Here is a 26,088-nt window from a genome sequence, read left to right on the forward strand (position 1 = left end):
TTTAAATTCTCTAGATAACTTCCAAGGAATGGAAATCACTTTCACCTGTATTAGTTAGAGATACTTGAGAAATATAATCATATTTACTGATATTTCCTCACAAAAAAAAACTATAGGTTTTATTATTAAATTCTGAAATTTTGGCTGGCTTTTGAATGAAGGTTCTCTAAATTTGTCCATTTAACTGCTCATCTTATTAACAGAATGATACCTTGACACTCGATTGAGCGAGAAAAGCAATTCATCATGGTTTTTGGTGTTCTCTCAATCTTTAGATTTTTTTAATTCCTTTTGTTTTTCTTTTTCCAAGAGTATGCCATATATGTTGCTGCCCCTTATTTTAGGGGGTGGTAATAAACAGCACTGGTGAAATCTTATGTTTATTATCATACACAAATTCTGTTGGTTTCTGTTTCTGAGTTATTTGTTGTTTTTTCTTTATTTTTTCTCCTTCCCCCTCATTTGCTCATGTCTTGGTTGGCGTTTGGTGGTGTATAACCGTGATTGCGTTACCTTAGCAATAACAATTGGTCGTCTTGGTTACGTTTGTCCTCAAGAGGTGGCCCCCATGCTACAGCAGTTTATAAGACCCTGGTGTGTATTATTCAATCTTTTTTTTTAATTCATTTTTCTTCACTCTTTCTTTCTCTATCTCACTTTTAGATATATTTTCAGTTGGTTACAAAAATCACAATCCTTTATCATTGCCAACCATGTGACTAATCTTGTCCTATCAGGTTTGTGAGGTTTTTCAATAGCATCGTCATGTATATTTATTTTATGTTGTGGCTAACGACTAATTGATGCATGGGATAAGATTGTCACATGCTTGCTGTGTTAAAAAGCTTGATTATACATAAAAAGCATTTAAATATCCACCAGAAAAATAAAGATGCATGCAAATTCTATAAATTTAGGTTTTTGCATTACGTTTCTTTTTTAGAATTAATTTGGAAACTTGGATTGCATTAAGAAATACATGTTTAAATTTGTTATGTATAAAAATATTATTTGCTTGTTAATGTAAAAGTTAAACATCTACACCATAAGCTATATAGTAATAGTTTATATTGTGGCACTATATCCTATGTTTTGCTTCTTTCAATTGATAATCTTTCAATTCAAATCATTTTAGTAGTGTTTAATGGAATACAAGTCATGAGTACAATTTTAAAAGTTAATTTGGTAATTTGTTCTTCTTGGCTCAGTCTCATTAATAGTTTAAATGGGAGATTCAAATTAGTTATCTACTTTATAAATGCAATTTATTAAGAAAATGTGGATTTCACTGTTTCTACTATATTGAGATAAGATGGGCCCAACAAACAGGAAGTATGAGTGAACGAAACTAAAGCTTTCCGAAAAACTCTTTTAATATAATCATTATCTATACTGTGGTGCTTATTCCATTAAATACTGTCCATTAGTATTGTAATTGAATCTGCTTGTTACTTAAATGCTAAACTCAATTCTGTAATTCAATAGGTGCACCTCTCTGAGAAACATAAGAGACAATGAGGAAAAGGATTCAGCATTCCGTGGAATTTGTACCATGATCAGTGTGAATCCCAGTGGCGTAATCCAAGTAAGATGTTCACAAAGATTTATTTTTAATGTCTAATTAATAAAATTTTAAAGGAAGAAACATTCTGATACTTTAATTATAAAAAGTTAACTATTTTCAAAGATATCAAAATACAGTTAAACCTTTAAAATGTATATTTCTTAATATCTTGAAATTGTAATGCCTTTTTTTTTTCCTAAATTTTTTTTGTCATGAAATGAGATAGTAACAGCAGATTGGGACAACAAGGTTATATTCTTGTCTTGAATCAGGCCATGGCTTCTTTCATCCAAATTTCAGAACTCATTTATTTACTTTGTCCCTGCCTCCCATCCGTGGATATCAGTTTATGGAGATCTACATTTAAGAGAGTGACCAAATAGTAGGAATACTATCTGTCTGTTCTAAATAAAATACTTTGAATCAGATTTAGAAATAATGAATAAAATACAAATCAGCCATTGAAATGGCTCTAATTTTGAGAGCTTATGATTTATTCATCTTTACTTTATTTTCCAAGTTCAAGTTATATGTAGACATTTTAATTATTCGGCAGTAGTATTGAACATGAGTCCAGTTAAGCATCTGGATCCAACTGCCAATTTTCTAGACACACAAAACAAAAACATGTTGAATTACACCATGTATATTCAGTGAACAAAATGCTAACTGTGGGACTGGACTGTAAGTTAAGTACCTGGATTCTTCAGCAGACATGTTTAAGGAAAAGAAAGCATGGAAGGAATCCTGTAGACAAGAGACCCAAGATACATCAAATCAATTTAAAAATGTAGTTGAGGCCGAGGCGGGCAGATCACAAGGTCAGGAGTTCGAGACCAGCCTGGTCAACATGGTGAAACCCTGTCTCTACTTCAGATAAAAAATTAGCCAGGCATGGTGGCGGGGGTGCCTGTAATCCCAGCTACTCAGGAGGCTGAGGCAGGAGAATTGCTTGAACCCGGGAGGCGGAGGTTGCAATGAGCCGAGATCACGCTATTGCACTCCAGTCTAGGGGAGAAGAGCGAGACTTTGTCTGGAAAAAAAAAATGTAGTTGAGGGAGGGAAGTGAAGAACTAAATTTTGTTTTCCAGGAATGCACACAAGAGTTATAAAACTGCCCCAAAAAATGCTTTTATAGCAATAACTTTCTCACATTTCTCAATTTTCAAGAAAATTGAAACTTACCACTCAGGGGTGTTTTAAACATTTTTAAATTGTGACCTTTTGATGTTTCCTAGCTTGTATTGTGGTTTTTCTTAACTCCGTTTTAGAAACGTTAATTCTGTTTTATAAAATTCAAATTGATACAGGTGATAGACATTGAAAACCTACAAGTTAGAATTAGAAAATAACTTCTGACTGATTTCACACTCATAAAATATTCATAACTTACTGTTAGAACAAGCCAGTGCCATCTTGAGACATTTCTAGTTACAAAATAAGCTTTTGACATTTTCTGGGTTTTTTTTTTTTTTTAATACTTAAGAACTTTGTGTGATCTCAAATGTGTGTTAGAGGTATCTGATAAGACATGTACCATCTTTTTCAAAAGCATCTTCCGACCAGGATTTTATTGTTTCTTTTTGAATTGATGTTTTAAGATTATAAAAGTAGCACATGTATGATCATAAAATTGTTACCAACTTAAGAGTTGGTAGAAATTTCTGTTTTATAACTTTTATTCACATACCTTATTTTGGATATGGTTAAAATAAAATGTCATAGGTTTATTTACATGTAAATTTTTTAATCACAAATTCTAGGTATCTGCATTTAAATTTTTAACATCAGATTTGGTATTTGGAAGACATAATTTGAATAAATTGTGTTAAGCAAATCTTATTTGCTTAAAATAAACATACACTGTAGTATTACCAAACTTTTTGAAATTAGTGAAGTTCTCTGAATTTAATAGTAAAATTTATAGTTGACATGTCAGAAAATCAGCAATATGTTGAATGCTGTTTGTTGAACTGTTAATGTTTCAGTATGATAGGCAAGATTGAAAATATTTTAATGAAATGCTTAAAGCTTATTGTCATCTTGTTCTTGTAGTCAGAATAGCCTGATTATATTTTAAGTAATTGTCCAAAAGTTGGGATTTTTGTTCTTGTTTGGATTGGGTATTTGTAATTACGTTATTAGTTTTTCTTCAATTTTTTGGTTGTTTCAACTAAGTTATGTCTGAAAATGGACCTTGAAATTACTAATCTCCCTATTTCAAATCAAGGTCGTTTAATATATATTTAGCTAGCTTTAATTTCTTTGTAGGCCAGTCAGAACTGTAAGATCATTGGTTTTATGTTTTTCTTTAATCCAGTAAATGAAAGAGTATTTTTATGGGTGTCGATTTGGTGCTTTCAGTTCATTTCTGATGCTGAACATGTACTGCACAGGGGGTTATTTTGTTGTGTGATGCAGGTCATTAAAGTCCAGTATAAACTGAATGAGTTGAGGTTCCTTGACTGTGGGCTAATAGGGACAGCCATTAAGGTAATCTCTTCTAATTCCTTGTGATCATAGTTAATTTTTAAATGTTTCCTTTTTTTAAGCTAGATTCTATTGTGACATAAACTCCGAGGTTTACATATATCTTTTGCTGAGTTTGACAAATATAGTATCAATCTAATATGTATTTCTTGCTTGTTACAGGATTTTATATTTTTTTGTGATGCCGTTGCATCATGGATTAATCCAAAAGATGATCTCAGAGACATGTTCTGTAAGGTAACTAATAAGTCTTTATAATGCATCATCTTGGGACTGTTAATATCCTAGTGGAAAACTTCAAATTATGTTTACATTTTTTGTGAAACTTAGGCTCTTCAAGTCAGTATTGATAGTTTATATATATAACCTTTATTCTTGGTAACAAAGTTGGCTTGATCTTTTCTTAAAATACAGCAGTGACTCTTATCTGTAGAGGATGCATTTTGAAAGTATTTTCCCAAGTGTACCACTAGTTTAGGTGGTCCTGTTATTCCATTTAAGGAAAATAGTGTATGTTTTTCAAGATGGAAATGGAGACTTGGAGTATAATCTGAAAAAGAGTAAATCTAAATGGCTGCCACAGGAGTAAGCCCATGTCATTATTTGCTTTGTTAATACCCCCTTTTGATTAACTCGTCAGTACTCAACCACAGTAAAAAATAAAATGCAGTTACACATTTGAATCACCCAAGATTAAAGTTAGTGAACTATAGTTTGTCATGAACTCAAAGCTTGTATATTTCCAGTTTGAAAAATACGACATAAAAATTGTATTGCTTGGATGACTTCTCTACTTCTTTGTTTTTTCATTAGTGTGGTATCAGAGATTGCTTAGAGTATATCTGTTACTGGAACACTTGCCAAATTCTAAACTTCTCAAAGCAGAGTTTAAACATATGCTATGAGGTACTTTTAGGCAAGGCAGGTGTATTAGTCCATATTCACGCTGCTGATAAAGATGTGCCCAAGGGCCGGGCTCAGTGGCTCACACTTGTAATCCCAGCACTTTGGGAGGCCGAGGCAGGTGGATCACCTGAGGTCAGGAGTTCAAGACCAGCCTGGCCAACATGGTGAAACCCCATCTCTACTAAAAATACAAAAAAATTAGCTGGGGTGGTGGCGGACACCTGTAATCCCAGCTACTCAGGAGGCTGAGGCAGGAGAATCGCTTGAACCCAGGAAGTGGAGGTTGCAGTGAGCCGAGATCGTGCCGTTGCACTCCAGCATGGGCAATAAGAGTGAAACTCTGTCCCCCCCCCCGCCCCCACACACAAAAAGATATGCCCAAGACTGGGTAATTTACAAAAGAAAGAGGTTTAATTTGACTCACAGTTCCATGTGGTTGGGGAGGCCTCACTGTCATGGTGGAAGGTGAAAGACAGGTCTTAAATTGCAGCAGGCAAGAAAGAGAATGAGAATCAAGTGAAACGGGTTTCCCCTTATCAAACCATCAGATCTCATGAGACTTATTCACTGCCACCAGAAGAAGATAGGAAAAACTACCCCCATGATTCAATTATCTCCCACCGGGTCCCTCCCACAACACGTGGGAATTACAGGAGTATGATTCAAGATGAGATTTGGGTGGGGACACAGAGCCAGGCCATATTAGCAGGGAATGGTGTAGAATCCTACGAAGTTTGAGAATTGCTACTTTAAAATGGATAAAATTTATAAATAATCAGTTGTGTTGGATTTCAGAAGCTATGCAGATCTGAATTTTTCTCTTTTGTTATTGATAGATTAATGGTTTTTCACTCTTACAGATCCTTCATGGATTTAAAAATCAAGTTGGTGATGAAAATTGGAGGCGTTTCTCTGACCAGTTTCCTCTTCCCTTAAAAGAGCGTCTTGCAGCTTTTTATGGTGTTTAATTTAATACACTTAAGCTGCAGTCCCAAAACTAGGGGTAAGTTATAAGAAGTTTGGAAATTTTCAGGATGAAGAAAATTTTGTTAGGGCTATCATTTCAAACTACTAAATAGAATAAAAAGCTATTTGTTTTCTACAGAGGTTGAATAAAACGTAGCCTCATATCATTCTATCTTGGGCTTTAAATTTAAAATTACTTAAGTGGGCCAGGCGTGGTGGCTCATGCCTGTAATCCCAGCACTTGGGGAGGCCAAGGCGGGCAGGTCATTTGAGGTCAGGAGTTTGAGAGCAGCCTGGCCAACATGGTGAAAACCCATCTCTACTAAAAATAAAAAAATTAGCCACCTGTGGTGGCATGTGCTTTTGTAGTCCCTGCTACTCAGGAGGCTGAGGTGGGAATATTGTTTGAACCTGGGAGATGGGGGTTGCAGTGAGCCAAGATCTTGCCACTGCACTCCAGCCTAGGGGACAGAGCAAGACTCCATCTCAAATAAATAGAAAATAAAATTACTTAAGTGAAGGCTAAAGAAATTTTCTTAATAGAACCAACAAGCCAATAAAAATGAATAGCTCCAGTTTGAATCGGAGGTATAAAGAAATCCATGTTGGTACACTGGTTGGATTTCTCGACATTGCTTCAACTATTCCTTTTTTTCTTTCTTTTTTCCTGCAAGAAGACTTCGGCATTCATAGTGACGGGGTAAAATTGATTTCATTTTGGAGCATGAATTTATAGTCTCTGCTATAACAAGGACTTTTCATTTCATGTGCTTTGAAAGAAAACTCAATTGGGTTTTGGCCCACTGTTTTTGTTTTTCACTGTATGTTTCACTGAGTACCTACCATGTACCCATCACTTTTTTTTTTTTTTTTTTTTTTGAGACAGAGACTCTTCGCCCAGGCTGGAGTGCAGTGGCACAATCTCGGTTCACTGCAATCTCCGCCTCCTGGGTTCAAGCAGTTCTCCTGCCCCAGCCTTCCAAGTAGCTGGGATTACAGGCGCATGCCACCATGCCCGGCCAATTTTTGTATTTTTAGTAGAGATGGGGTTTCACCATGTTGGCCAGGCTGGTCTCGAACTCCTGACCTCGTGATTCACCCACCTTGGCCTCCCAAAGTGCTGGGATTTACAGGCGTGAGCCACTGAGCCCAGTGCCTAGCACTATATTTTAAAATAAGTAATGAAAGATTGTTTTAATTTGGGATGGACTATATTCATTTGGACTCTTGCTCCTTGAGCTTTTCTGTACTTAAATGGGACTAGCAGTTCTCATCTCTGAGCTTCGGTTTTGTCATTGAGTTATGTTGAGGATTAAATACTATACTGTATGTGATGCCAGAACTTAGTATGTTGCCTGACACACTAAGTTGACTCAGTAAAGGTTAGGAACTGGGCCAGTACAATAAATATCAGGGTTTTGACATTCATCTTTAGATTTTCAGCATGAATTAAGACATATTTGACTGGAAGCCAAAAGATGTACTGAATGAGCATGTACAGAAGATGTACACCAAGTTGAATTACCCTTTAGATTGAATTGGAGGGGTTTTTTTTGGCTTGCTTGCTTGTTTACTCCAAGCTAAAATTTAAATCTGGAAAGATTTCACCATCCAAGCTGTCTAACCTAGGAGGTGGTAGAAATGGACTCGAAGCTTCCAGAATATGTCAGAGCCCTTTGTATGTGTTGTCCTACTTCAGTCTTGAGTCCTCAAGAGCTGTTTTCCAAAATGGCTTTGGCATTTTGGAAGAGTGCTGGATTCACCTTATGTTAGATTATGAGAATGCAAAAGATGAGAATGACTTGGAGCTTCAAAGGTTCAATGAGCTACTAACAAGTCTTGAGCACTTTCAGATTTATTACCTGTGTGGTCTCATCACCAATTATGAATTAACTGTTCTAAGACAAGGTATGAAATAGTTCTCGGTTTTGTAATTAGAGCTAAAAGTAGATGAGTATCTTTTATTCCTGCCTTTTTGTACTCCTCTTCCCTTTCTTCAGAGGCAGGAGAAAAGGGGTTGTTTGTATTTCTACACAGATGGATTAACTGCCCTCTGTGAATTCACATGGACGTTCATAAATGGCCAAAATTTGGCATGATTGGGTAGTAGAGTTCTGTTTGTAAAAGGACCACTATCAGGTAACAGTTTAAATCTCCCAGTAATCCTACCTTATTTCTTAATATCCTTTTTATCATTAAAACTGTTCAGCATAGAAAAAAGTTCTTACCAGGAAAACCAAGTGACTGGAAGATAGTGGAAATGACCACGTGAAATAGGATCAGAATGAGAACTAATTAGGAACATCAAGAAGGCAAGTGTAGGCAGGGTGTGATGGCCCACATCTATAATCCTAGCATTTTGGGAGGCTGAGGTGGGAGCATTGCTTGAGCCCAGGAGTTTGAGACCTGCCTGGGCAACATGATGAGACCTCCATCTCTATGAAAAAAAGAAGAAAAAAATTAGCTGGGCGTGGTGATATGCACCTATGGTCCCAGCTACTCAGGAGGCTGGGGCAGGAGGATTGCTTGAGCCCAGGAGGTTGGGGCTTCAGTGAGCCATATTCACACCACTGCATTCCAGCCTGGGTGACAGAGCAAGGTGCTATCTCCAAAATAAGTAAATAAATGTTAAATTTGCTTTTTTTTCTCTCTCTTTTTTTATGTAGAATTTGTTTTTTGATACTTACTGAATGTAGTGACCCTGCTGTGGTAATGAACACTTCTAGTGCCTTATTGGCTAAAATACCAGACAATCCCAAATAACAAATGCTCCTTTGTGTTTTGATAGGTTGGATTTTTGTTTGCTTAATATTGGGAATACTGGGGGGGGAAAAGATGGTGTTTTCGTTCTAAGGATTGTCCTAAAGAAAGTGCTACTTTATTTTTAAGAAAGTAAGGCCACTTGTTATATAAGAAATAACCAGTTCCCATTGGGTCCCATTTTGCAAAAGGGAATAAAGAATTAGACTGATAGCATCGTACGAGGCATATTTCACTGTACAAAGTGTTGTACACCTGTCTATACAACTCTCCTACCCAGCTTGGCCTCACTTTTCATACCTGATGCAGCAAACAATTCAGCACCATAGGAGAAGGAAGCAGCATGGTTATAAGTGACTAAGTGACTAACACGATATTAGGCAATTTGTCCAAATTTCTCATTTTCTTTATAGGTAAAGATAGCATTCTTATTTGATTAATTTTGTGTTCTGCTGGCTTTGAAAGACAAACGATTGTTAAAGATAAAATTGTTTTTGTTCTTTTTCTTATAGGTCCTTCAGTCTTGGAGACTATGAGGGAGCCTCTGCACCCAGGGAAAATGTTACCCTTTACAGGGGGGAAGGGTAAACCAGTAGGGAATACAGTACAATCCCAACCCTACTGGGAGGGGCGGGAGGGAGGTGTTGCCGTCACTGTATTAAGTCGATGTTGGGAAACGTTTTAACATCTGGAGCCTTTGTGGGTGGAAATATGTCTCCAGTTACAACTCCGCAGTGGATGTGAAGAAGCAAAAAAAAAAAAAATCTATTCAGTCTACTCACAAAACAGTACATTGTGGAATATTATGGGGAATTGTACCAAAACAAGAACCACATAAGTGATGCCTAGGGACAAGAAAGAGGAACAATTCTATAGCGCACAATAAAGGAAACCTAAGAATGGGAGTTACAAATAGTAAAGAAGCTTTTTTTTTTTTTTAATTTAAAGTTTTTTTATATAAGTTTTCCCACATGATGGGGCCTTGTTTTGCATGTTGGTGAAGAACTACACAAACAAAACTAATATAGTTAAAGTCAGCTTGCCTTCCCATAGTAGAAGCAGGTTCTTGGAAGTTACAATTTAAGGTACCCCAAAAAAGTTGGAAATAAAACAAACATAAACAATGAAGCACCCTGTGAAATGCCAAATGAGTCACTCCTTTTACCTTTTTTGGGGTGGGCAGGGAGGGAGAAATAAATGGGGTTGGGCATATCAAACTAAAGATGACATCTTAATTTTGCATTGAACATTAATGTAGCGGATATAATTTGATGGTTATAATTCGTTAGATTTAATTTCTAGGCCAAGATGTTACTTTTTAAAGTGCAGTTTAAGGTTCAGGCATGCATTCTGGCTCATAGTGGTTGAAAGTAATTTAAATTAGTGGGAAAGTAGCATGCTTGCATCACATAGAGTGAGATTGGTATTCATTTACCTATGTTGCGCCAGTTTGTGTTGCAGTTTACCAATTCAGTATAGCCCTGCATTTAAAGTTCCTTTTTAAGATTTGTGGATTTTATTTTTATTAAGAATATAGATATAATAAAGTACTGTAGTTTACAGGTAGGCCTTGAAATATCTTTTTTAGGATCTGTTAGGAATAAGATTGATATTGTATTGTGTGTAACCTGCACAATGTGGAAAGCTGATATACCTGTGCAAAATCTTTGCCTCTGTGCTGTCAGTGTGATGTGCTTTCTGCATGGTTATATACTACTAGTGATTTTATCAAAACTTCTAAAATTTAAATTACATGGTAAAAGATCTGTAAAAGGCTGCATAAATGTTAGTTGGCACATAAAGACAATTGTAGAAGTTGAAAAATGATTGCTATATTTCAATGTTTATTCCCACTCAACATACTGCCTTCTAAGCTTCCCTTTTTTTGTTCAAAGCATGATCTTAAAGATATGTTTAAGTTAATGGATGTAATGCAGGGTTCCTACACTGTATTGTGGCGCATGTTGGTGGCCCTCTGTGCCCTAGATATATGCACACAGGGTGCAAGTTAAAAGCTACAGAGTGAAAGTTGGTTTGGATCCTCTTCATTTCATTTGTTTAGCTTTTCTGTTATTTTTCTCTACTTACATGTATTCCTGTGAATAAATCCTTGTTAAGTTAACCCTTTACTTTTCCTTCCATGTGTATTTTCTTATATACTGTGAATGTGAAAACCTAACTGGTACACTTGATCTTGTGTTCATATGAAAGTGCAAGTCTTTATTAATTTGGATTGCCTGAACAGTGTATCCCATGATGATGAAGGAAAATGGAGAGATTTTTCTTTTTAACTCTGCTGGTCAGAGATGAAGCCACGCCTTTCCATTTTTCAATGCTGCATATTTAATCTGCAACAAAAATGTTAAGCCATAACAGCCTTTTTATATTTTAGTTTGTCACCTTTGCATTGCAGAATAAATACTGAATAACCATTTTTATAAGCAGTTGCTCCTCTTTGCATGGTTCTATTCTCTAAAAGTGTTGAATGATACAGCCATTGCACTGAAGTTTGAGCTGTGTGCGTGTGAATTTATACTGTTTCAAAAATTTCAAATGCATGGTAGCATGTAGAAAGGTTTTTGTTATGTGTGTGTGTGTGTTTTGTTTTGTTCTGTTTTTTAACATGTTCTTTCACCTTTCCTCTACTTTGGCTTTGCAATTTCAGTCTGTAGAGCCTGAAATTAAATTATTTTATAGTGCCTGATATTTTTAAAATTTTAAGTTGGATTCAAAGGGTATACAGCATTTTGTTTTCTAGTACCATTGCTTCACTGGGAGCTCAAAATTTGCCTCCCTGTTAGTCTTTAATAACTGAGTAGAGTAGCTGTTTTATTCTTAGGTTATTCTGTAGTGCTTCAAATACTTAGAATAATATGAGAGATAGTTTAATATTCTGGAATAAATAGTATTTTAAATTGAAATGACCAAATTCAATTTAAAACAAACACATAACAATCTTCAATAAAGTTATTTGAACCTGTGGTTGGCAATTCTGTATTGACTAAAGGCAATATTGTCACCTGTCACGTTAAAAATTAGTTTCCAGTTAGGCAGATGAATAACACTATTAAAAATGCACCCAGTTTAGTAGTCACTTGACTTTTTTTTTAATTTAAATGAAATTTAATTTGAAAATAGAAAATAAAATTAGGGAAATATGACTGGCAACCTGAATTTGAGTTGGGATTTTTTGTGTATTTTTTTTCCCTTTGAGGTTATTGTTTCTTCCTAATTTATATTTCAGATACATAGTGTAGAACAGGAATTTGCAGAAGCCATTTAAGTTATCTTTTGAGGTAAGCTCTGATTTAGCATTTATTCTGATAAAACCTAATACATCATGGGATATATATAAAGCAACTTAATTCTTGTGGTGTAGTCTTAATAGTTTTGAATGTTGACTGAATGTCTATGAAATTGTGAGTTTGTCTTTGTTACATTCCAGTGTTTCTGCCTCTTGGCATGCTTAAAGCACGGCTTACTTCATCTGCTCCTTACACACTAAAATGCTGTTAGTGTGCTCAACTACAGAAATAGCCGCTGCTAAGTGATGTAGATTTCTACTTGAATATTTTTATGTTGTAGGAACCTCAGGAGGTCAGTGTTTACTGTTTTATATATGCCTTCTTTTTCCTGTTTGAGCTTCTCTCTTTGAAGGATTCTAACAGAACAAAGCTGCTGATCAACCTAAGTTGGAAACAGAAAGTGTAATTAATATAACTTAAATGCATGTTTGGCAGTTCCATGTTACAGTCCATTAGCGAGTGAACTTAGTGCCACAGGTATTCATTTATTCAGGAAAGAATTTTGCTTTTTGTATTGTCTAATCTCTTCAACGACTTCATACTGTGTAAAAAAAAAAATCACTTTTATATTTTTTGGTTGGTTATTTCCCAAATAATCAACATGTAAATAATCTTTTAAGAGCCAGTTCTGATGCTTTACATTATTGCTACTTGATTTTGTTACGCAAGTTAGATTTCAGAAGAATAGATTTTAAAACACTTAACCAAGCCATTACATCTTAAAAACAAAACAAGTAGCATACATTTTGTAATTAACATATTGATAAACACTGTGATTTTTTTGGTTAAGACTTTTTCATTGATCTGAATTGCTTAAATTGCATATATTGTAAAATAGGATCAGATGTATATTTTAAACTAATTTCAATGGATTTTCCTCTTGAAATGCTTTGTCTACTCAGTTATAAAATATTCAGATAAAAGTTTTATCTCAGGTGAATACTCTTGTATTGTTTTTGCTTTGGTGACATGCTTATAAAGGGTCATCCTAGTTACATTCTTTGTTTTTTAGTGTATTTCATTGAGAATCTTTCCATTTAGTCTGATTTTTTTCCTAATATTCTAGCAGGCTGGGGTGGTATAAAGCCCTCCTGACAAGCCTTTTGCATACAGGTTTACCTGAAAATGAGCTACTTTTGGTCGTCATTTTCTTCAAACTCTCAAAATAGGAAAGTGGAAGTTTTTCTCCCCTATATAAAACTATTCTGCCTAGCAGAAATGCCAGAAATAAATTAATTACATCTTAAACTCTTAGTCTAAATTTAAGTCCTTTGCCATGAGGAAAAAGTGGTTTTTTGCTTCATATGGTTAATCTGTATTATTCATATTGAATGTATTAACAGATAATGGTGCAAAAGCATTCTTCCCAGGGGAAGAGTGTATCATGCATAACTGCAATTTAAGTCCTTCCTTTGATAGTACTTTAAAACACACACAGCTTTGCTTACTGAATTATTTTTGCAAATAATACAAGGCGGGGAAACTAACTGTTGCTACTAGTGTTGTTAATGAAGTATAGGCCTTGGAACATTTAAGAAAACTGGTCTTCAGATAGTTAAGGGCCTGGGATAATCTAAGTGAAAAGTCAGATCAATAATGAGCTGTGTTGTTAACAATATTACCTGGTAATAATACCATGCAATATAGCATTGTATACCAACTTAGTGCATTTTATACTGTATTAAATATGGAGATACTTCTAATGCCTCTCTAAAATTAAATTTTACATAAAAGTTAGTTTTATTCACCTTTAGGCTTTCCAGGTGAGTTGTGACTAGTTTTTTCAGTCTTACATAGATCTTTCACCCATTAGCATTACTTAACGTAGATAATTCTTTATGCCTAGTTATTATACATATTACTTTTTAAGGTATACATTTAAATTACACAATTGTTCATTGTGGTTTGTATCCCAGAATGTATTGTTTTTTAAAAGATGCATAATAGCTGAATGTATGCATGACTTTGAAAGAAGTTAAAATGGTAATTTTTTTTCACCTCATACATTTTAAAACCAAGCCAAATCTATTTGCCAAGCAGTGTATCACTAATAAGAAAAGCAGTTTTTGTTTATCTACCATAGAATTTCCTTATACTGTGGCTTGGTATTATTCAAGATTGGCTATTTTGCAGGTGTTACATCTTTTTAAAAGCCTATTATAACATGGTTAGCCTATAAGGCAGTGTTGGTCCCCTTCTAATATCGGCCTCATAAAGGGGTTCCACTGTACTTTCCGCATATTACTTTGTTGTTGTTTTCCTTTGTGGATATATAAGCAAATTGAGCTTCAGTGATTTTTATGGAGATAATAATTAGACAATACTGTATAATTAGTTTTACTTAATAGATGATCATCTTGTGAGAAGAGATGTTTAAACGTGGTAAATCACTTCATATTACAAAACAGTTTTACACTTAATATGTTAACATTGGGTGCAATAATTTAGTAGCATTAGCTTTAGTTATAAATAACTGGATCTTTCTGCTGACAACTTAGGTTGTATGAGTTATGCTTAAAAGCTTTAAATCTGATGTTTCCTGTACCTGCCACACTATGTTAGAATGTGTCCTTCAAACATATCCTCCTGCAACTTCTCAAACTGTACTAAATTGATACTTCTTGAAGTCTAACTCTGTGCTAACAGATCTCCATTTTAAATAGAATACGGTTTTAATTTTTGATAAGCTGCTGAATTTTAAAGAGAGTTTTTTGGGGCCACCAAATATTTTGGATCATGCAGAGAATATATATTGTACTGTAGTAATTTTGTATTTACATTTGTATGATGTGACATAATAGATGTGAATGTTAATCACTGCTTGACTATGTTAATAAAGTTGTTTAACTATAGATGTTGCACTCTGATTTTTAATGAAAGGAAATGAGTTTTCTTTTTCCCTCTTACCCCATTTTGGGTCTAGATAAGCCTTATGTTTTTTGGGATTTTTTTCCTTGTTTTCAGTTTGAGGTTTTGTTTTTTCCTTAGCTTACACATTAGTACACTTTTGTTGAGCATCATTTATTTCTTAAAACAAGTGTTTTCTTGTTTGTATAGTATAGTAAAAACCTATTTTTCCACATTTTAACTTAACTCCTTGATGTGTTTTAAACAGTTGATTCTAGGTTCCGCTGTTTGAGGATGGGGGAGATACTATTCTCTAAAAGGAATTAAAGGTGAAATTGTGAATATAAAATGTTGATGTAAGGAGAGATTGCATGAGTGTGTATGAATGTATGTCCCATTAAGGCTTCCTGTTTATCCTTCAAACAGTTAAGATTTGTAATTTGGGAAATTAACGTTTATAAAAGTAATTTTTTCTTCAGGTTGTAATCCATTAATATAGTTGCATGTTACTAATTAAATGTATTAACACATTTCAGGAAGTATGTGTGCATAACTGTCGTATGTTTTTTTTTTTTTGTTTTTTGTCTTTTGTTTTTGAGACGGAGTCTTGCTCCGTTGCCCAGGCTGGAGTGCAGTGGCACAGTCTTGTCTCACTGTAACCTCTGCCTCCCGGGTTCAAACGATTCTCCTGCCTCAGCTTCCCAAGTAGTTGGGATTAAGGCATGTGCCGTCATGCCTGGCTAACTTTTATATTTTCAGTAAAGATGGGGGTTCACCATGTTGGCCATGCTAGTCTCGAACTCCTGGCCTCAGGTGATCCACCTGTCTCGGCCTCTCAAAGTGTTGGGATTACAGCTGTGAGCCACCGTGCCCAGCGTTGTCATACAGTCTTTTATTTGAGATTTAGAATAGGAAAGAGCCTAAGATTAGATCAGTACAATTCCAAAACTCTTAAGAGAAGTGAGGCTTGGGTTTCTTTTTCTTTGTTACCTGGCCAAGAAAATATTTGAGATACTTCTGTTGTGTTAACAAGAAAATAAAAATGGAACTTGGATATCATGTTATAAAACACAGCCTCAAGAGTTTAATATTCCAGAATTTTAGGACTTAGGTTGTGGGGAAAAGATAATTAAAGTCATCCTAATTCTTGTTCAAGATTAGAAACCAAAAGTCTTTTCTAAGTCGTCAATATTTTAGTGATACTAAAGCCCTACTCATTTTATGCAAATGATCTTTTTCTTTTCAGTTCAGGTGATTAAACCATCGCAATGATAAATGAATAAGGCTGGCTTAACAATTCTTGGACTGGCGGGCATTCTTGTAATGAGTTCATAATCAGTATGACTCCACAATTTCACGTGATTCTTTAAGAATGATTGGAAAAGTGGCAGTAGGAACTACACAGCTAACTTTGAATTTCCTTCGTGTTTTATACAGTGGAATATGGAATTGCCAAAGCTCTGTCATTTTTAAAATTCTTAATTTCTGAGTTGTGTTAATTTGATGTAAAAGTTTAAGAACCTCCTGAAACATCTCCAGTATTCAGATAGACACAAATAATTTACGCATCACAATTTGTAAATTTTTTTTTTAATTGAGAGGACTCTCGCTCTGTCTCCCAGTCCTCAGTGGCACGTCTGCTCCCTGCAACTTCCGCCTCCTAGGTTCAAGCAATTCTCCCATCTCAGCCTCCCAAGTAGCTGGGATTACAGGCGCACACCACCACGCCTGGCTAATTTTTTTTTTTTTTTTTTTAAGTAGAGACAGTTTGGCCATGTTGGCCAGGCTGGTCTCGAACTCCTGACCTCGAGTGAACACCTCGAGTGATACGCCCACCTTTACCTCCCAAATTGCTGGGATTACAGGTGTGAGCCACCGCCCCTGGCCACAATTTGTAAATTTAACACAATTTCTAAACCATTGGCAAGAACAATACAGAGAAGAGTTGTTATACTGAGACCCTTTAGGTTTTTGTACCAGTCAGTTCACTTATATGCATGTTATGGCAGTCTTACTCTGATGATTTGAATCTTAAGTATTCTTTTCAAGCTTTGTGTTACTTCTTGAAGAACTTGAAACAATTTTAAGAAAGACAGTGAACAGTTAAATGAATTGTAATACAATTACCTAGTGATAACTGCTGTTGATATTCCTGTGCACATATATAAATATATGGTGAATTTGTGTTTTTAGTTATATCCAGAATTGTTAATATACATGGACATACCTACATATTATTCTATAAGCAATTTATGCAACTATCTTACTGTTGTTGGACATTCAGAAGTTATTTCTAATTTTTCACTCTTAGAAATAAAGTTGTAATGAGAGTCGCAATGCTTAAATGTTTGCAAACATCTAGCGATTTCTTAGTGAAACTAGCAGGTCAAAGGTAGTTGGTCTAGTCAAATTACCTTTCAGTTAAATTGTACTAGTTTTCATATCCAGCACCAACTTCAGTGGATTCTGTCATGTGTGCTGTAAGTTGTGATTTAATAGCATGATTTTCTAACTTTAGGAAATTTTATATACCAAATCTAGGTTTTTATATTACATATTTAACAGTTAATTTGAGTCTTATATTGCAGGCAGTGTTCCATGATCTCATGGAGCTTAACATTCTCTTTTAGGAAGACAGATGGTAGTGTGTTAATGGTGGCAAGTGCCCATAAGGAAAGAAGGAGATGGAAGGTGATGATAGAGTGGAGGAGGTTGCTTTTTCAAATGGAGTAAGCAGGTAGGTCTGAGAGGGTGTCGTCATATGAGCAAAAAGCTGAAGAAATGATGGATGTCTGAGGAAGAATACTTCAGGTAAAGGGAACAATAAGGACAGATGTCCCAAGAACCGTAATGCGTTTGTGTAAAACAAATGAGAGGGTTCTAATTTGAGCACCCAGAGTAAGGGAGAAGAGTAGAGTAGATCTAAGAGATAACTGGAAGGCCAGATGGTATAGGTGTTATATCTGAATGAAGTAAAGGGCCATTGTAGGGTTTTGTGTTAGAAAAGTGATGTAATTGAGAATAGACTATAGCACAAGAGTCGAAGCAAGTAGACCCTTTAGGGGATGCTATTATGAACAGGGAAGAGTTATCAATGGCTTGAATCAGGGTGGTAGTGGGGAAGGTGAAAAGTGGCTGGATATCTAGATATGTTTTAAGGAGGAATCAACATTTGTCAACATACTGGATTTGGATTGTGGAGAGAAGAATCACAGATGGCTCTTAAGACTTTTGGTCTGACTTGAGCAGCTGGAAGGGTGCAATTTACCTTAACCAGAGTAGGAAAGATCTGGCATTTGGTTTGAGACATCCACGAGAAGTAGAGTAGGCAGTTGGGAGTTCAGGGAGATAACCTGGCTGAAGAAGAAAGCTGGAAGTTGGTGTATAAATACTGTTTCAAATCATTGAACAAGAACATCATCTGAGGACTGGAACAATTAAATATGGTAGGGACTAACCCTGTAGCACTCAACATTAAAGTCTGAGAGCTGACTAAAAAAGGAGCGTAGTATTGTGATGTATATTGTTTGCAGTGAGAATTACATTTGTAGCATGAAGGTCATTTTGGCAGATTTTTGTATTGCTATGGGAGATGTAGAAAGTTTTTGTAATTAGATGAGATTATTTTAGAGTTCATATGAAAAAGTAAGATAAGGCAGAAAAATTGTTAAAACAATGAGTGTGGGACAATACCAGTTTGACATTCTTTTAAATTATGGCTTCAGGAATTAAAACTGATGGATGAATAGGCAGCTTAGAAGAACTAAGTTTAGAAACATCTAAATACACTAGTATATTTGGAAACTATTTTATGGCACTTTAAAGTATGATTTTAAAAAGGCCAGGTGTGGCGCATGCCTATAATCTCAGCACCTTGGGAGGCCAAGGCAGGTGGATCTTGAGCTCAGGAGTTTGAGACTAGCCTGAGCAACATGGTGAAACCCAATCCCTACAAAATACAAAAATTACCTGGCGCTGTGGCACTTTGGTTGGACAAGTTGGGAGGATTGCTTAAGCCCAGGAGTTCAAGACCAGCCTGGGCAACTTGGGGAGATGCCCATGTCTACAAAAAATAAAATTAGCCGAGCATAGTATCGCACACCTGTGGTCCTAGCTACTTTTGGGAGGCTGGTTCGGGAGGATCACTTGAGCCTAGGAGTTGAAGATTGCACTAAGCTATGATCATGCCACTGCACTCCAGACCGGGCAGCAGAATGATACCCTGTCTTAAAAAACGACAAAAGTCTGCATGACAGTAAAGCTTGGGAAAAACTTGGCAGACTCCTTTCACAGAAAATGGTAATGTTCTAATCTATAAAGCACTACAAGTCAGGATGGCCCAATAGAAAAGTAGGCAATGAGTATGTATAGTTGACTAGTTTGAATTTAAGTTTTAAAGATAGTCACTCCAATCAACTGAAATTTAGTATAGGTCACACATTAAAGGTGGAAGAGGCTGAGGACATACTCTTACCTAGGGAATACAAAAACACATTCATACATCGCTAGTGGGAGTAAATTAGTACAACATGAAGGGAACTTATAAATTACTAATATATTTAAAATGTGTGTGTGTGTGTGTGTGTGTGTGTGTATAGTTTGACCTATAAATCATCCCTAAGTAACCTGCATGATAACCTCCATAAACGAAAGGTGTTAAATATCTTCACATTCACTGAAATGGCAAAAATTGAAAACTCTATCAATTGTTAGGATGAATGATGGAGGAATAGGAACTTACAGTAATGATTTAGTCCAACTACTTTGGAAACCAATTTGCCATTACCCAGTAAAGTTGAGCACTTGCATAGGCTAAAACCTATGCCTACCCCTAGACTTATGTTCTACCCCCAAGGTGTATGTACAGTGTATATTTGCCTTAGAATAACAACATATGTGCCAGGAAACAATGTATATCAGCATTGTAATAGCAAAAAAAACAAAAAGGAATAACTCAAATGCCCGAAAGAATGGGCAAATTTTTAAAATAGAGCTTGGCCAAAAAAGCCAGTCTCAATTCTGTACCTAAAGAGAAGCCATTTATATCGAAGTTTACAAACAAAAAATACATAGTGATGCATGTATAATACAAGATTAAGATGGTTACATCTTTGAAGCAGAGCTGAGAATACAATCATGAACATCTGTGTACCTGGGTGGTGGGCACATGGATATTCTTTAAATGGTACGTAAATACTCATTTCACACATAACTTCATTGCACCAGAGAAGACCTATTTGCTTACCATGCAATGGCAGCGTATCTTTATTATTATTATTTTTTTTTAGCAAATTTGCCTTTTATAATAGAACTAAGACTGCGAAAAAAGGCAGGTTTTTTTGTTTGTTTTTTGTCTGTTTGCTTGTTTGTTTGTTGAGATGGAGTTTTGCTCTTGTCACCCAGGCTGGAGTGCAGTGGCACAATCTTGGCTCACTGCAACCTCCGCCTCCCCGGTTCAAGAGATTTTCCTGCCTCAGCCTCCTGAGTAGCTGGAATTACAGGTGCCCGCCACCATGCCCAGCTAATTTTTTTTTTAATAGTAGAGACAGGGTTTCACCACGTTGGCCGGGCTAGTCTCGAGCTCCTGACATCAGGTGATTGACCTGCCTCGGTCTCCCAAAGTGCTGGGATTACAGGCATGAGCCACCATGTCCATCCTAAAAAGGCAAATTTATAACAACACAACATATATGATGTGTTAACTCAAGATCATTTCTAATCCAGTATTCTTGGGAACTAAAGAGTATAAGAGCTTTTGTTGTTAAACTCAAGTATTCAATATTTTCTACAAGGACAGATAATATATTAGGTTGGTGCAAAAGTAATTGACGTTCTTACTGTTGAAATTTTGTCATCTTTACTGACAAAATTCCTTAAGTACTTTCACTTTTTCACTTTGAAGGCACATATTCCCAACTAGAAAAGTACATCTGAGATGCTCTTAACACTTCCTTACGGTTTAAAAGTTAGCACTTGTTCGAAGGCCCACTCTTTATATGTGAAAAGAAAGGAATTGAAGGTTACTAAGTCTTTCCCATGTATGCTAGGATTTTACAAGCATTTCTGTTTTAGTTAAACCTCATCCGTTATTTGTCCTTTGTAGGCATGCACATTTTCCTTAAGATTCTTAAAATGAGTTTTATTTTTCTTGAGATTCTCTTAGGACTCTAAGCTTAAGCTATACCCAGTGATGTATAAATCAAAATATTTCCATTAGAGGGAGCCATTTACCTAGATTAACCCTGAAATGTTAGTATCAAAACAGTATTTTGTAGGAATGTAAGGCATATACATATAATAAGCATATTTCCACCCCTTAAGTTCACTTACTTCAACATGCATTTTTACATGAAAATAATCTTGAAAACATTTTTTAGAGCAGTTTTAAAATTTCAATGCCATTCTCACCTTGGAATGCAGGAAACCTTCAAGATATTTCCTTAAGTCCAAGTACAGTGTTTATGATATAGACAGGACATTTCAAACGTTAATGTACACGTGGGTCTCCTGAGAATCTTGTTAAAATGCATCTTTTGATTCATTAAGTCTGGATTGGTCCTGAGATTGTGCATTTCTCACAGGCTCCCGGGTGATGCCTCATTGTTTGTTTATGGACCTCACCCACTTTGAGTTAGCAAGGACCCAGAGAGTTCTTGGGAAATTGAAGTTCCCTTTTAACAACAATAACAAAATAGCATGTACAGTTCACAAGATGTCAGAGGCTTTGTGTATTTTGTTTGCTCAAGTATCTCCAGTGCCCTGAACAATTCCTGAAACAAAGTAAATGCTCAGTAAATATTTGTTGAATGAATGAGGACATGTCTAAGTGTTTTACGTATAGTAACTCATTTAATCTTGACAGCCTCTGAGGTAAGTTCTATTATTCCTGGCTCACAGAGAAGCAAATAAGTTGTATGTAATGAAACCAGGATTTGAACCCAAATAATTGATCAGTGTGACTCAAGAGCCCATGCTTTAACAAAAATACTCTACTGTCACTGCCACCCATCTTTAGGTAAGTTGTTACCAACACAGAGCTCAAGTATCAGACTGATACAGGTGATTATTGTCCAAAGGCCTGATATATCTGTTGATGGTTGCTTGTTCCTGTCTGACTGTGAGGTTTGCTATGCCACAGCATAGAGTCCTGATGATGGCAGTCAAGACTGCACGCTGTTGCTGTGGGGAGCATTTCCCCACTCTGATTGGGCTCACACATCAGGGGTGGGAAAGAAACAAGAGAGACATTCAGTTAAGACTCACTCAGGGTTAATGAAGGAACAAGATGCCCACTAGTCCTTAACCCATTATCTAATTTGGTTAAGTCTTATAGTTTCATCAGCCAAAGGAATGAATGGTCATAATCCCAAATTAAAGATGACTGATAAAGACAGGAGCTCCTCAAGTGTTTGTTGGCAACCAGCCAAATGGAGTTATTTAATATCTATTTTTCAGGCTTTCTGCTGCACCAGAGATCAGTACTAAGCTATCTTCTGTGGCTTTCTGATAGGAATTGCCATTCCAGTTAATCATCATATTATCAGAAGAAAGTTTTATTTGGCGTTGTTACTTTTTCTAATCTTCCAAAGCCGCCAATTTAATCTTACTTGCAAATCTGGCAAAAAAAAAAAAAAATAGATGACTATTTCAAATTTTTCTATCTACCAGAAGTTTGCACATAAATGGTGGGATGTGTGGTATTAATAAATACATTTACTGTTCAGTTAATCCATTCTGTCTACCGCAAATTTGTTTTGTGGCTGAAAGTTAAATTCCTGTAGCTTTGTATTTAATATTGAATAATAATGTCCCAATTAAAAAATTTTTTTTTGTTGATTTTGATTTTTGAGATGTAATCTCACTCTGTCGCCCAGGCTGGAGTACAGTGGCGTGATCTTGGCTCACTACAACCTCTGCCTCCCGGGTTCGAGTGATTCCCCTGGCTCAGCCTCCCGAGTAGCTGGGATTACAGGAGTGCGCCACCACACTGGCTAATTTTTAAAATATTTTTAGTAAAGACAGTGTTTCACCATGTTGGCCAGGCTGGCCTTGAACTCCTGACCTCAAGTGATACACCCACCTCAGCCTCCCAAAGTGCTGGGTTTACAGGCATGAGCCACCACACCTGGACCCAACAAAAACGATTTTGTTGAATAGGAAGATTGATGGATATCTCAGAAAGCTTCTATCTTCTTCTTAGGAAACATAAAAGATAACCTGTATATGTAAACTGAAATTTACCTAAGCCTTTCTCCTACCTTTCAGATGTCTTTATTTCCTTTAATCCCAACGTCCCTTAAACATATATTCTCCAACCTCTGCTCCCAATACTTTGCAGAAATACTTGACATACTAAGATTGTTTGTTTCTTATAGCTCTTTTGGGCCTATCAAATTTTCACAGGTTTCTGTGTCATCTGGCCCTTTCTGTATCTCCCAGCTGAGTCTCCCTCTCCCTCTCCCCTCTTCCTCTTTTGGGAAATACACTCCCTCTCCCTCTCTCCTCCCTCTCTCCTTCTCTCCTTTTCCCCTTCCCCCTCCCCCTGCCACATGACTTCTCTGTTCCTTCATCACAAAGTGAGGAGAACCTTAAGGTCTTCGTACCATCAGTTTCAAATGTCTGAACTGCTAATCAAGTTCAGCCAACACTCTGGAGGACAAGAATTAAACCTCACCTCCTGGAAGGGGGAGCACTACATATCCTATTTGGAATTCCTCTCTAAAGAAGACTGTTCCTTCTCTCTTATTTATCTGTTTATCTAATAATTTATGTTAGTATGGATTCGTGAATATTTGTTGTATTCTTTGGATTATAATCTAATACTATCATTATTTCATTGCCCACCTTGTTCTGGGTTAGACTATTCGGAACACTTTCAGATTGATTCCTGTTTGTGCGTGTGTCTGTGGGGAGGGGTTGTTTGTTTGCTAGTTTTAGAAACAGGGTCCTGCTATGCTGCCCAGGCTGGGCTCAAACTGGGCTCAAGTGATCCTCTTGCCTCAGCCTCCCAAGTAGTTAGGATTGCAGGCACATGCCATTGCACCTAGCAGTGTACTTTTGACATACTCCCACCCTTTTTTATTTTGTAGCACTTCTTTACTTTCTGGCACTATATGATGCTCCAGGCCCATCTTGTATATTTCCTGCCCCAGCCCTAGAATTGGCTGTTTCCCTAAGAAGTCCTGGTTCTTTTTATTGGAGGATGGCATTTAGAAACCAAGATTGGGCCACTGTGTGAGTTAACTGCTACTGCCACTGTTCTAGTCCTCTCAGTGAGCAGGGCAAGGAAATATGTGTATACGAACCCATGTATACCCACATAATCTACATTTCTCTATTACTATAGGAAAATAAACATAACTTCAAATATCTTCAGCTACAATCCATTCTAGTCTCTTCCCCCTCCACCCTCACTTTTACTTATTTATAATTTATTTTTCTGAAAGTAATAAACCTAGCTCCAACTATCTTCAGTGTGTTTACTTATTTGTTCGACTCTGGTAAACATGTAGTTTCAGAATTACACCACTTTGCAAATTTTCAAATTACAAATTACACTTTGCAAATTTTCCAAAGTTACTTAGGTCAGCTCCTTTTTTCATCACTGCTTCTGATGAGGTCATGACAAATACAGTTAAATTTCACTTCTCTCAATCTGCATTTCATACTTGGATTCCCACGTCCCCCGATTTCCCAATTAATTTTTTAAATCTGTTTGCAGTAAAACTTCTATTTTAACAAACGTAGCAAGACATGTCTTCACTACCCTAGCACTATACAAAACAGTTCCATCACCCTAAACTCCTTCTTCATACAGGCCCTTTGTAGTCAATCACTCACCTTTCCTTGGCAAGCACTGATCTATTTTCCAACTCTATAGTTTTGTCTTTTCAATATCATAGAAATTGAATCATATAGCCTTTTGAATCTGGTTTCTTAGCAAAATTCATTTAAGATTCATTAGCTCTGTATGAATCAATGGCTCATTCCTTTTTATTATTAAGTAGTTTTCCATTATATGGATATGCTACAGTTATCATTTTACTTGTTGAACATCTTGGTTTCTATAAAAACCATATATAAGGTATTCACTTGGGTAAATATTATTGAGTAAATATTGTACTTAGCCTCTACATTTTGGGGTAATTTTTTACAGAGAAATAAATGTTAATAACTACAACTCTTTTTCCCCCTGAAACACCTGAGAGTAAGTTACAGAAGGCCCCTTTATCCATAAATACCTCAAACTGTATGTCCTAAAATATTCTCCTACATAGCCATAGAAAAATGGTCAAAATTAAGACTCAATTTGCAACCTTTGCGAAGAAAATTCCCAGGTCACTCACTGTATCCAGTTGGATTTGTCTCTTTATTTCCAATCTGGAAAGTTTCCTCGATCATTGTCTTTCATGACTGACATTTTTAAAGAGGAAAAACCAATTATTTTGTAGAATGTCTCATGACTTTTGTTCATCTACTGTTTCCTTAATATTGGATCCAGAAATATGCATTGTTGGCAAAAATACTATTCTACAGGGGAAACATACCAATTGGTACCATTATTAGTAATGTCAACTTTGATCTCTTGATTAAGGTGCTATCTACCGTGTTTCTCAAATGTAGTTACTACTTTCTCTGCAATTAATAAGTATCTTGCAGGCCAATACTTGAAACTTGCAAATACTGTATCCTTTTTTCCTCATTACACCTCCAGTAGTTTTAGCATTTATTGATTTTTCTTGCCTTGAGTCAATTATTACTATGTGGATTACCAAATTGCGTTTTTCCACATTTTTAAGTTGGCATTCTACTATAGGGAAGGTCTTTCCTCTCCCACTCTGTATTCATTTATATCAGTATGAAGAAAGGTATTTTAAGGAATTTTGGCTTCATATATATATATATATTTATTTATCAGGTCAAAAATTGGTAATATTTAGCATAGGTTTTTCTTTTCTTCTGCCTCCTCTTTCCTCTCTACTTTCCTTCCCCCACCCATAGGCTTCAGAGCCTTGGTGGGCATTTATTTGCTTCAGAGAGGGGCTCAAAGAACTAGAGCAAACAAATCCAGTTTGAGTTCTGAATAGATTTTTTTAAATTCCTGGTATCAACTGTACCTTGATATCTTATATTCTAAGGATTAAGTTTTTAAATTACCATTGATTTATCAGAAAGAAAGAGAAAAGAAAATTGCTTAATATATATAGTATTTTGGCCAGGCACGGTGGCTCACACCTGTAATCCCAGCAC

At 36.0% G+C, this 26,088-nt stretch overlaps 1 protein-coding gene across 6 annotated transcripts in view; it reads left to right on the forward strand.

The window, feature by feature from the left end:
- The window catches only part of TNPO1 (transportin 1), a 101,767-nt gene extending 86,924 nt beyond the window's left edge, over positions 1-14,843 (forward strand). For 5 of the 6 annotated variants that reach the window (XM_058434195.1, XM_058434196.1, XM_032145261.2 and 2 more), the window contains exons 21-25: positions 519-594; positions 1,486-1,585; positions 4,217-4,291; positions 5,821-5,963; positions 9,199-14,843. In XM_058434195.1, coding sequence (XP_058290178.1) covers positions 519-594; positions 1,486-1,585; positions 4,217-4,291; positions 5,821-5,928 — 359 coding nt within the window. In that variant the 3' untranslated portion in view covers positions 5,929-5,963; positions 9,199-14,843. Of the gene's footprint in view, positions 1-518; positions 595-1,485; positions 1,586-4,216; positions 4,292-5,820; positions 5,964-9,198 lie in introns of those variants that run through there. The other variant, XR_009211857.1, reaches the window with a different exon arrangement.
- The last annotated feature ends 11,245 nt before the right edge of the window (positions 14,844-26,088 follow it).

This window comes from Hylobates moloch, unplaced genomic scaffold, assembly GCF_009828535.3.
Source record: "Hylobates moloch isolate HMO894 unplaced genomic scaffold, HMol_V3 SCAFFOLD_23, whole genome shotgun sequence".
In the NCBI taxonomy this organism is placed as follows: domain Eukaryota; kingdom Metazoa; phylum Chordata; class Mammalia; order Primates; family Hylobatidae; genus Hylobates; species Hylobates moloch.